Source organism: Callionymus lyra, chromosome 17 (assembly GCF_982586985.1).
Source record: "Callionymus lyra chromosome 17, fCalLyr1.hap1.1, whole genome shotgun sequence".
NCBI lineage: Eukaryota > Metazoa > Chordata > Actinopteri > Syngnathiformes > Callionymidae > Callionymus > Callionymus lyra.
The window spans coordinates 24,766,867-24,783,657 of NC_141834.1; the positions used below are offsets into that span (position 1 = coordinate 24,766,867).

General features: G+C 33.2%; 3 protein-coding genes across 4 annotated transcripts in view; 2 read left to right on the top strand and 1 right to left on the bottom strand.

Annotated features, from left to right (window-relative positions):
• cfap418 (cilia and flagella associated protein 418) overlaps positions 1-16,791 on the top strand; it is a 55,904-nt gene that overhangs the window by 24,012 nt on the left and 15,101 nt on the right. The window lies entirely within an intron of this gene.
• On the top strand, positions 820-12,371 carry wdr73 (WD repeat domain 73). 2 transcript variants are annotated; one of them, XM_087812867.1, is made up of 9 exons: positions 820-849; positions 1,059-1,242; positions 9,526-9,593; positions 9,654-9,739; positions 11,058-11,146; positions 11,213-11,280; positions 11,331-11,495; positions 11,548-11,895; positions 11,956-12,371. In XM_087812867.1, exons 2-9 carry the CDS (start codon positions 1,094-1,096, stop codon positions 12,177-12,179), a joined length of 1,197 nt encoding a protein of 398 aa, XP_087668993.1. In that variant the 5' UTR covers positions 820-849; positions 1,059-1,093; the 3' UTR covers positions 12,180-12,371. The 2 variants fall into 2 exon arrangements, with proteins under 2 accessions (XP_087668993.1, XP_087668992.1); XM_087812866.1 differs by lacking the exon at positions 820-849 and having other exon boundaries at positions 1,006-1,242.
• On the bottom strand, positions 13,768-16,652 carry plekhf2 (pleckstrin homology and FYVE domain containing 2). Its single transcript, XM_087812690.1, has 2 exons — positions 16,502-16,652; positions 13,768-14,659 (listed from the first exon to the last, which is right to left on the bottom strand). The coding sequence occupies exon 2, from the start codon at positions 14,652-14,654 to the stop codon at positions 13,938-13,940; it is 717 nt and encodes a 238-aa protein (XP_087668816.1). The 5' UTR covers positions 14,655-14,659; positions 16,502-16,652; the 3' UTR covers positions 13,768-13,937.

Sequence of the window (16,791 nt, forward strand, 5' to 3'; positions counted from 1 at the left end):
TGTTTAAATCATTGTTGGATTACTTTGACTCTCCTCGTGAATATGTTTAAATCATTGTTGGATTACTTTGACTCTCCTCGTGAATATGTTTAAATCATTGTTGGATTACTTTGACTCTCCTCGTAAATATGTTTAAATCATTGTTGGATTACTTTGACTCTCCACTTAAATATGTTTAAATCATTGTTGGATTACTTTGACTCTCCACGTAAACATGTTTAAATCATTGTTGGATTACTTTGACTCTCCACTTAAATATGTTTAAATCATTGTTGGATTACTTTGACTCTCCACGTAAATATGTTTAAATCATTGTTGGATTACTTTGACTCTCCACTTAAATATGTTTAAATCATTGTTGGATTACTTTGACTCTCCACTTAAATATGTTTAAATCATTGTTGGATTACTTTGACTCTCCTCGTAAATATGTTTAAATCATTGTTGGATTACTTTGACTCTCCTCGTGAATATGTTTAAATCATTGTTGGATTACTTTGACTCTCCACTTAAATATGTTTAAATCATTGTGTTTATGTGTTTTATTTAGTTTTCAATGAAAACTAAATAATTACTGAGGTGTTTATAAACTACAGAAAGAATGAGTTATAAAAAGGTTAATATTATAACATATTTTTGTTATTTGAAAAGCGAATTATTTCTGAACTCGAATGTTTGTATTTCATTGTACAGTTGTGTGTAATTATTATATTATTATTAGGTTATTATTAGTAAAACAGCTTCAGCCAATCAGAGGCTTCGTCACATGTAGCGACACTTCCTGTTGGTGTCAAAGTCACGTGACCGTCAGACCAGGAAATGAAAGAGTGTGATGATGTCTTCATGAAGGTGAGTGAAGAGAGAGGTTATAAACCTGTAGATCATGTAAACCTTCTGTTGACGTTTATTTAACCCTTAAGATTATTTTTAAGAGACGTTCGCAAATGCTGCGTGTGACGTCATCACGTAGGAAGTGGGGGACAGATATTGTAGCGACACCGGAAACTGTAGACTGACCCGATCCTGATCCACATCCTGTGTGTTTTGTCCCTTTGGAGTCTCGGTAGTGACGTGTTACCCCCGTGACCCGCGCATGCGCCAAACCGAGCGTGCGGCGGGAGCAGAGGATCGTGGCGGGAAACTGATCATGGAGGACCAGGACCAGGACCAGGACCAGGACCAGGTCGAGGACCAGGACCAGGACCAGGACGAGGACGGCTGGTTCTTCCACTCGCTGAAGAAGTAACTCTTTCTTCTACACCTTTATTTTCACCTCACAACACGCGTCACTGACGTCACAGTTACACGTGGGAGCTCGAGCCCAAAACAAACCCCGTCAACGCTCGTGACGTCACTGTTGTGTTTTATAGTAGAATATATAGAATGATGAGTGTTTGAATAAATATAGTAGAAATAATATAGTTGAAATAAAATAGTACAAATAATATAGTAGAAATAATATAGTAGAAATAATATAGTAGAAATAAAATAGTAGAAATAATATAGTAGAAATAAAATAGTAGAAATAATATAGTAGAAATAAAATAGTAGAAATAATATAGTAGAAATAAAATAGTAGAAATAATATAGTAGAAATAAAATAGTAGAAATAATATAGTTGAAATAAAATAGTAGAAATAATATAGTAGAAATAAAATAGTAGAAATAATATAGTAGAAATAAAATAGTAGAAATAATATAGTAGAAATAAAATAGTAGAAATAAAATAGTAGAAATAATATAGTTGAAATAAAATAGTAGAAATAATATAGTTGAAATAAAATAGTAGAAATAATATAGTAGAAATAAAATAGTAGAAATAATATAGTTGAAATAAAATAGTAGAAATAATATAGTAGAAATAATATAGTAGAAATAAAATAGTAGAAATAAAATAGTAGAAATAATATAGTTGAAATAAAATAGTAGAAATAATATAGTTGAAATAAAATAGTAGAAATAATATAGTAGAAATAAAATAGTAGAAATAAAATAGTAGAAATAATATAGTTGAAATAAAATAGTAGAAATAATATAGTAGAAATAATATAGTAGAAATAAAATAGTAGAAATAATATAGTTGAAATAAAATAGTAGAAATAATATAGTAGAAATAAAATAGTAGAAATAATATAGTAGAAATAAAATAGTAGAAATAATATAGTAGAAATAAAATAGTAGAAATAATATAGTAGAAATAAAATAGTAGAAATAAAATAGTAGAAATAATATAGTTGAAATAAAATAGTAGAAATAATATAGTTGAAATAAAATAGTAGAAATAATATAGTAGAAATAAAATAGTAAGTAAGTAAGTAAGTAATATATATTTATATATTACTTACTTACTTACTTACTATTTTATTTCTACTAGTAGAAATAATATAGTTGAAATAAAATAGTAGAAATAATATAGTAGAAATAAAATAGTAGAAATAATATAGTAGAAATAAAATAGTAGAAATAAAATAGTAGAAATAATATAGTTGAAATAAAATAGTAGAAATAATATAGTTGAAATAAAATAGTAGAAATAAAATAGTAGAAATAATATAGTTGAAATAAAATAGTAGAAATAATATAGTTGAAATAAAATAGTAGAAATAATATAGTAGAAATAAAATAGTAGAAATAATATAGTAGAAATAAAATAGTAGAAATAATATAGTTGAAATAAAATAGTAGAAATAATATAGTAGAAATAAAATAGTAGAAATAATATAGTAGAAATAAAATAGTAGAAATAAAATAGTAGAAATAATATAGTTGAAATAAAATAGTAGAAATAATATAGTTGAAATAAAATAGTAGAAATAATATAGTAGAAATAAAATAGTAGAAATAATATAGTAGAAATAAAATAGTAGAAATAATATAGTTGAAATAAAATAGTAGAAATAATATAGTTGAAATAAAATAGTAGAAATAATATAGTAGAAATAATATAGTTGAAATAAAATAGTAGAAATAAAATAGTAGAAATAATATAGTTGAAATAAAATAGTAGAAATAATATAGTTGAAATAAAATAGTAGAAATAATATAGTAGAAATAAAATAGTAGAAATAATATAGTAGAAATAATATAGTTGAAATAAAATAGTAGAAATAATATAGTTGAAATAAAATAGTAGAAATAATATAGTAGAAATAAAATAGTAGAAATAATATTGTATAAATAAAATAGTAGAAATAATATAGTAGAAATAAAATAGTAGAAATAAAATAGTAGAAATAATATAGTTGAAATAAAATAGTAGAAATAATATAGTAGAAATAAAATAGTAGAAATAATATAGTAGAAATAAAATAGTAGAAATAATATAGTAGAAATAAAATAGTAGAAATAATATAGTAGAAATAAAATAGTAGAAATAATATAGTAGAAATAAAATAGTAGAAATAAAATAGTAGAAATAATATAGTTGAAATAAAATAGTAGAAATAATATAGTTGAAATAATATAGTTGAAATAAAATAGTAGAAATAATATAGTTGAAATAAAATAGTAGAAATAATATAGTTGAAATAAAATAGTAGAAATAATATAGTAGAAATAAAATAGTAGAAATAATATAGTAGAAATAAAATAGTAGAAATAAAATAGTAGAAATAAAATAGTAGAAATAATATAGTAGAAATAAAATAGTAGAAATAATATAGTAGAAATAAAATAGTAGAAATAAAATAGTAGAAATAATATAGTTGAAATAAAATAGTAGAAATAATATAGTTGAAATAAAATAGTAGAAATAATATAGTTGAAATAAAATAGTAGAAATAAAATAGTAGAAATAAAATAGTTGAAATAAAATAGTAAAAATAATATAGTAGAAATAAAATAGTAGAAATAATATAGTAGAAATAAAATAGTTGAAATAAAATAGTAGAAATAATATAGTAGAAATAAAATAGTAGAAATAAAATAGTAGAAATAATATAGTTGAAATAAAATAGTAGAAATAAAATAGTTGAAATAAAATAGTAAAAATAATATAGTAGAAATAAAATAGTAGAAATAAAATAGTAGAAATAAAATAGTTGAAATAAAATAGTAAAAATAATATAATAGAAATAAAATAGTAGAAATAATATAGTAGAAATAAAATAGTAGAAATAAAATAGTTGAAATAATATAGTTGAAATAAAATAGTAGAAATAAAATAGTAGAAATAATATAGTTGAAATAAAATAGTAGAAATAAAATAGTAGAAATAATATAGTTGAAATAAAATAGTAGAAATAAAATAGTAGAAATAATATAGTTGAAATAAAATAGTAGAAATAATATAGTTGAAATAAAATAGTAGAAATAATATAGTAGAAATAATATAGTTGAAATAAAATAGTAGAAATAATATAATAGAAATAATATAGTTGAAATAATATAGTTGAAATAAAATAGTAGAAATAATATAGTAGAAATAATATTGTAGAAATAAAATAGTAGAAATAAAAAAGTAGAAATAATATAGTTGAAATAAAATAGTAGAAATAAAATAGTAGAAATAATATTGTAGAAATAAAATAGTAGAAATAAAAAAGTAGAAATAATATAGTTGAAATAAAATAGTAGAAATAAAATAGTACAAATAATATAGTTGAAATAAAATAGTAGAAATAATATAGTTGAAATAAAATAGTAGAAATAATATAGTAGAAATAATATTGTTGAAATAAAATAGTAGAAATAATATAATAGAAATAAAATAGTAGAAATAATATAATAGAAATAAAATATTAGAAATAATATAGTTGAAATAAAATAGTAGAAATAATATAGTAGAAATAATATAGTTGAAATAAAATAGTAGAAATAAAATAGTAGAAATAATATAGTTGAAATAAAATAGTAGAAATAATATAGTTGAAATAAAATAGTAGAAATAATATAGTAGAAATAATATAGTAGAAATAAAATAGTTGAAATAATATAGTAGAAATAAAATAGTAGAAATAATATAATAGAAATAAAATAGTAGAAATAATATAATAGAAATAAAATAGTAGAAATAATATAATAGAAATAAAATAGTAGAAATAATATAGTTGAAATAAAATAGTAGAAATAATATAGTTGAAATAAAATAGTAGAAATAATATAGTAGAAATAAAATAGTAGAAATAATATAGTAGAAATAATATAATAGATATAAAATAGTAGAAATAATATAATAGAAATAAAATATTAGAAATAAAATAGTAGAAATAATATAGTTGAAATAAAATAGTATAAATAATATAGTTGAAATAAAATATTAGAAATAATATAGTATAAATAATATAGTTGAAATAAAATAGTTGAAATAATATAGTAGAAATAAAATAGTAGAAATAATATAATAGAAATAAAATAGTAGAAATAATATAATAGAAATAAAATAGTAGAAATAATATAATAGAAATAAAATAGTAGAAATAATATAGTTGAAATAAAATAGTAGAAATAATATAGTTGAAATAAAATAGTAGAAATAATATAGTAGAAATAAAATAGTAGAAATAATATAGTAGAAATAAAATAGTAGAAATAAAATAGTAGAAATAAAATAGTAGAAATAAGATAGTAGAAATAATATAGTTGAAATAAAATAATATAAATAAAATAGTAGAAATAATATAGTTGAAATAAAATAGTAGAAATAATATAGTAGAAATAATATAATAGAAATAAAATAGTAGAAATAATATAATAGAAATAAAATAGTAGAAATAATATAATAGAATTAAAATAGTAGAAATAATATAGTTGAAATAATATAGTTGAAATAAAATAGTAGAAATAAAATAGTAGAAATAATATAGTTGAAATAAAATAGTAGAAATAATATAGTAGAAATAAAATAGTAGAAATAATATAATAGAAATAAAATAGTAGAAATAATATAATAGAAATAAAATAGTAGAAATAATATAGTAGAAATAAAATAGTAGAAATAATATAATAGAAATAAAATAGTAGAAATAATATAATAGAAATAAAATAGTAGAAATAATATAGTTGAAATAAAATAGTAGAAATAATATAGTTGAAATAAAATAGTAGCAATAATATAGTAGAAATAAAATAGTAGAAATAATATAGTAGAAATAATATAATAGAAATAAAATAGTAGAAATAAAATAGTAGAAATAATATAGTAGAAATAAAATAGTAGAAATAATATAGTAGAAATAAAATAGTAGAAATAAAATAGTAGAAATAATATAGTTGAAATAAAATAATATAAATAAAATAGTAGAAATAATATAGTAGAAATAATATAATAGAAATAAAATAGTAGAAATAAAATAGTTGAAATAAAATAGTAGAAATAATATAATAGAAATAAAATAGTAGAAATAATATAATAGAAATAAAATAGTAGAAATAATATAGTTGAAATAAAATAGTAGAAATAATATAGTAGAAATAATATAATAGAAATAAAATAGTAGAAATAATATAATAGAAATAAAATAGTAGAAATAATATAGTTGAAATAATATAGTTGAAATAAAATAGTAGAAATAAAATAGTAGAAATAATATTGTAGAAATAAAATAGTAGAAATAATATAATAGAAATAAAATAGTAGAAATAATATAGTTGAAATACAATAGTAGAAATAAAATAGTAGAAATAATATAGTATAAATAATATAGTTGAAATAAAATAGTAGAAATAATATAGTAGAAATAAAATAGTAGAAATAATATAATAGAAATAAAATAGTAGAAATAATATAATAGAAATAAAATAGTAGAAATAATATAATAGAAATAATATAGTAGAAATAATATAGTTGAAATAAAATAGTAGAAATAATATAGTAGAAATAAAATAGTAGAAATAAAATAGTAGAAATAATATAGTAGAAATAATATAATAGAAATAAAATAGTAGAAATAATATAGTTGAAATAAAATAGTAGAAATAAAATAGTAGAAATAATATAGTAGAAATAATATAGTAGAAATAATATAGTAGAAATAAAATAGTAGAAATAATATAGTAGAAATAAAATAGTAGAAATAATATAGTTGAAATAATATAGTAGAAATAAAATAGTAGAAATAATATAGTTGAAATAAAATAGTAGAAATAATATAGTAGAAATAAAATAGTATAAATAATATAATAGAAATAAAATAGTAGAAATAATATAATATAAATAAAATAGTAGAAATAAAATAGTAGAAATAATATAGTTGAAATAATATAGTAGAAATAAAATAGTAGAAATAAAATAGTACAAATAATATAGTAGAAATAAAATAGTATAAATAATATAATAGAAATAAAATAGTAGAAATAATATAATATAAATAAAATAGTAGAAATAAAATAGTAGAAATAATATAGTTGAAATAATATAGTAGAAATAAAATAGTAGAAATAAAATAGTACAAATAATATAGTAGAAATAAAATAGTAGAAATAATATAGTAGAATTAATATAGTTGAAATAAAATAGTAGAAATAATATAGTAGAAATAAAATAGTAGAAATAAAATAGTAGAAATAATATAGTAGAAATAAAATAGTAGAAATAATATAGTTGAAATAAAATAGTATAAATAATATAGTTGAAATAAAATAGTAGAAATAATATAGTAGAAATAAAATAGTAGAAATAATATAATATAAATAAAATAGTAAAAATAATATAATAGAAATAAAATAGTAGAAATAATATAGTTGAAATATAATAGTAGAAATAATATAGTTGAAATAAAATAGTAGAAATAATATAGTAGAAATAAAATAGTAGAAATAAAATAGTAGAAATAATATAGTAGAAATAATATAATAGAAATAAAATAGTAGAAATAAAATAGTAGAAATAATATAGTAGAAATAAAATAGTAGAAATAATATAGTAGAAATAAAATAGTAGAAATAATATAGTAGAAATAATATAGTTGAAATAATATAGTAGAAATAATATAGTAGAAATAATATAGTTGAAATAAAATAGTAGAAATAATATAGTAGAAATAAAATAGTAGAAATAAAATAGTAGAAATAATATAGTAGAAATAAAATAGTAGAAATAATATAATATAAATAAAATAGTAGAAATAATATAATCGAAATAAAATAGTAGAAATAATAAAGTTGAAATAGTAGAAATAATATAGTTGAAATAAAATAGTAGAAATAATATAATAGAAATAAAATAGTAGAAATAATAAAGTTGAAATAGTAGAAATAATATAGTTGAAATAAAATAGTAGAAATAATATAATAGAAATAAAATAGTAGAAATAATATAATAGAAATAAAATAGTAGAAATAATATAGTTGAAATAATATAGTACAAATAATATAGTAGAAATAATATAATAGAAATAAAATAGTAGAAATAATATAATATAAATAAAATAGTAGAAATAATATAATAGAAATAATATAGTAGAAATAACATAATAGAAATAGAATAGTAGAAATAATATAATAGAAATAAAATAGTAGAAATAATATAATAGAAATAAAATAGTAGAAATAATATAATATAAATAAAATAGTAGAAATAATATAGTTGAAATAAAATAGTAGAAATAATATAGTAGAAATAATATAGTTGAAATAAAATAGTAGAAATAATATAGTAGAAATAATATAATAGAAATAAAATAGTAGAAATAATATAATAGAAATAAAATAGTAGAAATAATATAGTTGAAATAAAATAGTAGAAATAATATAGTAGAAATAAAATAGTAGAAATAAAATAGTAGAAATAATATAATAGAAATAAAATAGTAGAAATAAAATAGTAGAAATAATATAATATAAATAAAATAGTAGAAATAATATAGTTGAAATAAAATAGTAGAAATAAAATAGTAGAAATAAAATAGTAGAAATAAAATAATAGAAATAATATAGTAGAAATAAAATAATAGAAATAATATAGTAGAAATAAAATAGTATAAATAAAATAATATAAATAATATAGTAGAAATAAAATAGTAGAAATAAAATAATATAAATAATATAGTAGAAAAAAACAGTAGAAATAATATGTGTGTGTGTGCGTGCGTGTGTGTGTGTGCGTGCGTGTGTCTGTGTGTGTGTGAGTGTGTGTGTGTGCGTGTGTGAGTGTGTGCGTGCGTGCGTGTGTGTGTGCGTGTGTGTGTGCGTGTGTGTGCGTGCGTGTGTGCGTGTGTGTGCGTGCGTGTGTGTGCGTGCGTGCGTGCGTGTGTGTGTGTGTGCGTGCGTGTGCGCGTGCGTGTGTGTGTGTGTGCGCGTGTGTGTGTGTGCGTGCGTGCGTGTGTGTGTGTGTGCGTGTGTGTGCGTGCGTGCGTGTGTGTGTGTGCGTGTGTGTGCGCGTGCGTGCGTGTGTGTGTGTTTTGTGTGTGCGCGTGCGTGTGTGTGTGTGTGTGCGTGTGTGTGTGTGTGTGCGTGCGTGCGTGTGTGTGTGTGTGCGTGCGTGCGTGTGTGTGTGTGCGTGTGTGTGCGCGTGCGTGCGTGTGTGTGTGTTTTGTGTGTGCGCGTGCGTGTGTGTGTGTGTGTGTGTGTGTATGTGTGTGTGTGCAGGTACGAGGACCTCCACATGTATCAGCTGGAGGGTCAGACCCCGGTGCTAGAGTGGACGTCCCCCCAGAGTGAGTCCATCCTGAGGTCACATGACAGAGAACTTTCTTGCTTATTCTGGGATGTTGCAGGTGTTTGTGTTGCAGGTCGTCATGGGAACACCAGTCAGATCCTAGAGCTGCAGCTGCCACTCAAACTGCTGATGGAGGAGAACAAGGTGAGAAATGATGTGCGATGATGTCACCGTGATGATGTCACCAGTGATGATGTCACCAGTGAATATGTCACCAGCGATGATGTCACCAGTGATGATGTCACCAGTGATGATGTCACCGTGATGATGTCACCAGTGATGATGTCACCAGTGATGATGTCACCAGTGATGATGTCACCAGTGATGATGTCACCAGTGATGATGTCACCAGTGATGATGTCACCAGTGATGATGTCACCAGTGATGATGTCACCAGTGATGATGTCACCAGTGATGATGTCACCAGCGATGATGTCACCAGCGATGATGTCACCAGTGATGATGTCACCAGTGATGATGTCACCAGTGATGATGTCACCAGTGATGATGTCACCGTGATGATGTCACCAGTGATGATGTCACCAGTGATGATGTCACCAGTGATGATGTCACCAGCGATGATGTCACCAGTGATGATGTCACCAGTGATGATGTCACCAGTGATGATGTCACCAGTGATGATGTCACCAGCGATGATGTCACCAGTGATGATGTCACCAGTGATGATGTCACCAGTGATGATGTCACCAGTGATGATGTCACCAGTGATGATGTCACCAGTGATGATGTCACCAGCGATGATGTCACCAGTGATGATGTCACCAGTGATGATGTCACCAGTGATGATGTCACCAGCGATGATGTCACCAGTGATGATGTCACCAGTGATGATGTCACCAGTGATGATGTCACCAGTGATGATGTCACCAGCGATGATGTCACCAGTGATGATGTCACCAGTGATGATGTCACCAGTGATGATGTCACCAGTGATGATGTCACCAGTGATGATGTCACCAGTGATGATGTCACCAGCGATGATGTCACCAGTGATGATGTCACCAGTGATGATGTCACCAGTGATGATGTCACCAGTGATGATGTCACCAGTGATGATGTCACCGTGATGATGTCACCAGTGATGATGTCACCAGTGATGATGTCACCAGCGATGATGTCACCAGTGATGATGTCACCAGTGATGATGTCACCAGTGATGATGTCACCAGTGATGATGTCACCAGTGATGATGTCACCAGCGATGATGTCACCAGTGATGATGTCACCAGTGATGATGTCACCAGTGATGATGTCACCAGTGATGATGTCACCAGTGATGATGTCACCGTGATGATGTCACCAGCGATGATGTCACCAGTGATGATGTCACCAGTGATGATGTCACCAGTGATGATGTCACCGTGATGATGTCACCAGTGATGATGTCACCAGTGATGATGTCACCAGTGATGATGTCACTGACGTGTCTGTGTGTCTTCAGGGTCTGTGTTCTCAGCGGGACTTCAGGGTGACGTGTGGTGTGTTCACGGACTCGCAGGTGTCTGGACTCAAACACGTCTCTGGTACCAGGTGAGTGAGGATGAGGCACGAGGTCACCGGGGTCGAGTGAGTGTGTTGAGTGACCGGTGTCGCCAGGTGTGTGGTGACCTGTGGGGGGCGGAGCTCCGACCTGCAGCTGTGGGACCTGAGCGAGGACGCCGGAGGTCAGTGATGTCACGACAGGTGTGAACCGTGGCTGACGGCGGCTCGACAGGTGTCATCAGGAGAACAGGAAGTGTTGGAGGAGCGGGCGGCGACCCCGGAGGAGGCGGAGTCAAGATGGCCGTTCGACCATCCCAGCCCGACCTCGTCCACGGAGCTCGGAGCGGCGCCATCTCGGTGACCCGGCTGACCACGGGAGCAACGCTGTCTCGCCACGGTAACGTCGCCATGGAGACTGACGCACACGACTCTCATTCGTTCTCGCGCAGCCGTGGCGGCGCCGGCGCTGGCCTCGCTGCACTTCGTCTCTCAGGACGTGTTCGTGGCGTCCTGCGGTGACGGCAGCGTTCACCTGGTGGACACTCGGGCGTCCAGCCCGCCGCACGTCCAGGCGGGCCCTGCAGGAGACCCGGAGGTCTGGTGGAGCGACGTGTCGGCGGGACCGGACGTGTCCGGGTGCAGGCTGGTCCAGGTGTCCGGTTCTGGACTGACGCTGGTCCGAGACCTGAGGAGTCCGGCGAGACAGCGTCAGGCCCGCCTGGACCTTCGCGCTGAGCCGTCAGCGCCGGTCCAGGTGTCGTGGGCTCCGGCTCTGGACCACACCTTCTCTGTGTCGGGTCAGTACCGGTCTCGAGCGGCGTGAGAGTCCAGGAGGCCACATGTGTCGTTTCTTGCAGGTTTTGGCGGGAACGTTCTGATCTACGACGCGTCAGTCTGGGGGGCGGAGCCACAACAAGTCCCGCCCCACTTTGAGCACCGTGGTCACATGGTTTCAGCGGCGAACTCTGTGACGGTCGCCGCCCACGTCTGGCACCATCAACGACCCCGGACGCTGCTGTCCGCCGCCTCCGATGGCTCCGCCCACTTGTGGGACTGGATCGACCAATCGGGAGTCGAGTGACGCACGACAACAAACCACAAACTCAACATCATGTGACCTTCAATGATCTGAAGTCACGTGACCTTCAACGATGTGAAGTCACGTGACCTTCAACGATGTGAAGTCACGTGACCTTCAATGATCTGAAGTCATGTGACCGAAGACGCAAGTTTGTTCTTGTCAATCATGTGTTAAAATATTGATCCACTTGAATATCGTTTGTTTCTTCTTTGAGCTTCAGTGAATGGACCTGGTCTTCCTCTAGACCTCCTCCATCTTCATGTTCCACTACATGAACCTTCTCGTTGATCTTCTTCAAGACCTCCTGTTCATGACTCGTTCTCTCTGACCTCATCTCCAAGGCTCTCACATGTTCCTCTGATCCATCTTGGTCCCAAAGAGAACCTGAACATCTTCATCCATCTCCAGCTCTGCTTCCTTGTCCTACTGTCTCTAGACCATAGATCTTCTCACACTGTCTTGTAGATCTTTCTGTCTGAACCTTTCACACATGACTCCTCACTCTTCTTCTCCTCAATCTCCACTGCTCTGGACTGTTGTCCATAAATACTTAAAATCCACCTTCATCTCCCTGTAGCCTCATGGTTCCTCATGGTTCCTCATGGTTCCTCTCCTTCACACACATGTATTCTGTCTTGCTGCGACTCACCTTCATCCTCTCTTTCTAGAACATATCTCCACCTGCTCTCACCACAGACCACAATGTCATCTGCAAACATCATCGTCCATAAAGATTCTTGTCTCCCTCAGAGCTGAACCTGATGTAGTCCAACGTTCTTGAACTTCTCTGTCACATACATACACTAATACTACACTATCACAACACCAGAGTCAAGTACTGGACAATACTACACATATATACTTGTTACTACACTATCACAACACCAGAGTCAAGTACTGGACAATACTACACATGTATACTTGTTACTACACTATCACAACACCAGAGTCAAGTACTGGACAATACTACACATATATACTTGTTACTACACTATCACAACACCAGAGTCAAGTACTGGACAATACTACACATATATACTTGTTACTTCACTATCACAACACCAGACTCAAGTACTGGACAATACTACACATATATACTTGTTACTACACTATCACAACACCAGAGTCAAGTACTGGACAATACTACACATATATACTTGTTACTACACTATTACAACACCAGAGTCAAGTACTGGACAATACTACACATATATACTTGTTACTACACTATCACAACACCAGAGTCAAGTACTGGACAATACTACACATATATACTTGTTACTACACTATCACAACACCAGAGTCAAGTACTGGACAATACTACACATATATACTTGTTACTACACTATCACAACACCAGAGTCAAGTACTGGACAATACTACACATATATACTTGTTACTACAGTCAACACACACACACACACACACACACACACACACACACACACACACACACACACACACACACACACACACACACACACACACACACACACACACACACACACACACACACACACACACACACACACACACACACACACACACACACACACACACACACAGCTGTCAATCTTCATCAAGCAGCTCAAAGTTCTCAGACTTTATTGTGAAACAGAAGAAGATCTAAAGGCACCAGTAGAGTCTCAGGTAGTGAAGGATCTGCTCGTGGAGTCGCGGCGACAGGAAGTAGAAGCACCAGGATCTGTAGTGAGTTCAGCCTGACCAGACAGGAAGCTCTGACCAGACAGGAAGTGGTCAGTCGCTGCTGTCGTCGTCCTCGTCGTCGTCCGACAGGTTGTCGAACCCGGGTCGGCGGACGGGGTCAAAGTTCTCGGCCGTCAGCTGGGAGTAGCAGGCCTCGCAGACCCGCACGGGTTTGGACGACTGGCTGGGCAGCAGGAACTTCTTGTCGGAGCAGGCGCCGCACACCACGTAGCCGCACTTCCTGCAGTGGTGGCGGCGCGTGACGGCGTTGAACTTCATCTTCTGGCAGCGCATGCAGACCGTGGCCTCGGAGTCGGGCACCCAGACGGCGGCGTGTTCGCCGCTGGGCGCCTTCCCGCTCTTTTGCAGCAGGTCGTCCACGCACTTGTTGACGTGGTTCATCCACTCCGCCTTCTCGGTGGCGGTGGCGGCGTAGACGGCGAAGGACTTGGTGGGCGTCTTGATGAGCCAACCGTTGCGCAGCTCGCCGTCGTCGGGCAGCGAGGCGATGGTGACGCCCTCCAGCGGGATGATGTGCTGCTTGTTGTACTTCTTCTTCTGCAGCACGATGTTGCCGTACACCAGGATGTCGTTGAACAGGAAGAACTGCCGCGCCTTCGGCTTCTTGCGGCACAGTTTGGTCAGAACGCCTTCGCCGATCAGCACGCGGCCCGGGATGGCGAGCGGCTGCCCGGCGGCGCCGAAGCAACTCTCCACCATCGTGATGCGTTTGGAGTTGGCCTCGCTGTTGGCCAGTCGGTCCACCATCTTGTCTGCGGAGGAAACACACAGTCAGAGACATGTGACAGTAATGTGTGTAGTTGTGTGTCGTCGGGTGTTCTTGTGTGTAGTTGTGTGTCGTCGGGTGTTTTTGTGTGTAGTTGTGTGTCGTCGGGTGTTCTTGTGTGTAGTTGTGAGTCGTCGGGTGTTCTTGTGTGTAGTTGTGTGTCGTCGGGTGTTTTTGTGTGTAGTTGTGTCGTCGGGTGTACTTTTGTGTAGTTGTGTGTCGTCGGGTGTACTTGTGTGTAGTTGTGTGTTGTCGGGTGTACTTTTGTGTAGTTGTGTGTCGTCGAGTGTTCTTGTGTGTAGTTGTGTGTTTTTGTGTGTAGTTGTGTCGTCGGGTGTACTTGTGTTTAGTTGTGTGTCGTCGGGTGTTTTTGTGTGTAGTTGTGTCGTCGGGTGTTCTTGTGTGTAGTTGTGTCGTCGGGTGTACTTTTGTGTAGTTGTGTGTCGTCGGGTGTTCTTGTGTGTAGTTGTGTGTCGTCGGGTGTTCTTGTGTGTAGTTGTGTGTCGTCGAGTGTTCTTGTGTGTAGTTGTGTGTTTTTGTGTGTAGTTGTGTCGTCGGGTGTACTTGTGTTTAGTTGTGTGTCGTCGGGTGTTCTTGTGTGTAGTTGTGTGTCGTCGGGTGTTCTTGTGTGTAGTTGTGTGTCGTCGAGTGTTCTTGTGTGTAGTTGTGTGTTTTTGTGTGTAGTTGTGTCGTCGGGTGTTCTTGTGTGTAGTTGTGTGTCGTCGGGTGTTCTTGTGTGTATTTGTGTGTCGTCGGTTGTTCTTGTGTGTAGTTGTGTGTCGTCGGGTGTTTTTGTGTAGTTGTGTGTCGTCGGGTGTACTTGTGTGTAGTTGTGTGTCGTCGGTTGTACTTGTGTGTAGTTGTGTGTCGTCGGGTGTTCTTGTGTGTAGTTGTGAGTCGTCGAGTACTTGTTTGTACTTGTGTGTCGTCGAGTGTTCTTGTGTGTAGTAGTGTGTCATCGAGTACTTGTGTGTCGTCGAGTGTTCTTGTGTGTAGTTGTGAGTCGTCGGGTGTAGTTGTGTGTCGTCGGGTGTACTTGTGTGTAGTTATGTGTCGTCGGGTGTTCTTGTGTGTAGTTGTGCGTCATCGGGTGTACTTGTTTGTCATCGGGTGTACTTGTGTGTAGTTGTGTCGTCAAGTGTTCTTGTGTGTAGTTGTGTGTCAAGTGTTCTTGTGTGTACTTGTGTGTCATCAAGTGTTCTTGTGTGTCGTAAGGTGTTCTTGTGTGTAGTTGTGTGTCATCAAGTGTTCTTGTGTGTAGTTGTGTGTCGTAAGGTGTTCTTGTGTGTAGTTGTGTGTCATCAAGTGTTCTTGTGTGTAGTTGTGTGTCATCAAGTGTTCTTGTGTGTCGTAAGGTGTTCTTGTGTGTAGTTGTGTGTCGTGGAGGAGCAGGAAGTGACGCAGGATTTAAGCAGATTATTCTTCGCTGATCCTCGTGAGATATCGAGTCAAATCGTGGACGTTGATGACATCATCACTGTTCAAACATCACGTGGTTCAGAGCAGAAGTGAAACCTGTGTGGATCACGTGACTGGCGTCCTGGACCATTTTATATCGATTTAAATCAGTCAACACGGTTGCGATGACGTCACGTACGCGGCGTACCTGATCACGTACGATACGTCCAAAGACCTGGCAGCTCTGTGACGTCACAAACAAGTCCTGACGCGCTTTACTTTTTACTTTTACAACTTTTGACGCGAGTCCACGACGTTAGTGTCGCGCAGGTGAGCAGAGAAGTTGAAGAGGTGAAGGTTCAACAGGTGAGAGGCGGCTAAGCTAACAAGCTAACTCAACTCAAAGTTTACAAACGCGCCAAACACTCACCTGCGCGCGCGCTCTGGTCCCGTGACTCTGTGCTGAGTCTGGTTCTGATCCTCTGGACCCGAGAGAGAGTCGGAACCGTCAGAGAGTTTCGGGAAAACGCGACAAGTTCCAGGAGAGTCTGAGCGGCGGAACCGAGCTGCAAAACAACATGGCAGCGGAGCCGTGGTGCGTTCAGGAACCAGCGAGAGCCCGACGGCTGCCCACGGATGCTGCGTTCAAGGACGCCTACACTAGACTCACGTACAGGAGATGAAAGTGTGAGAAGATGACCTTGTTCTCATGTTCTGGAC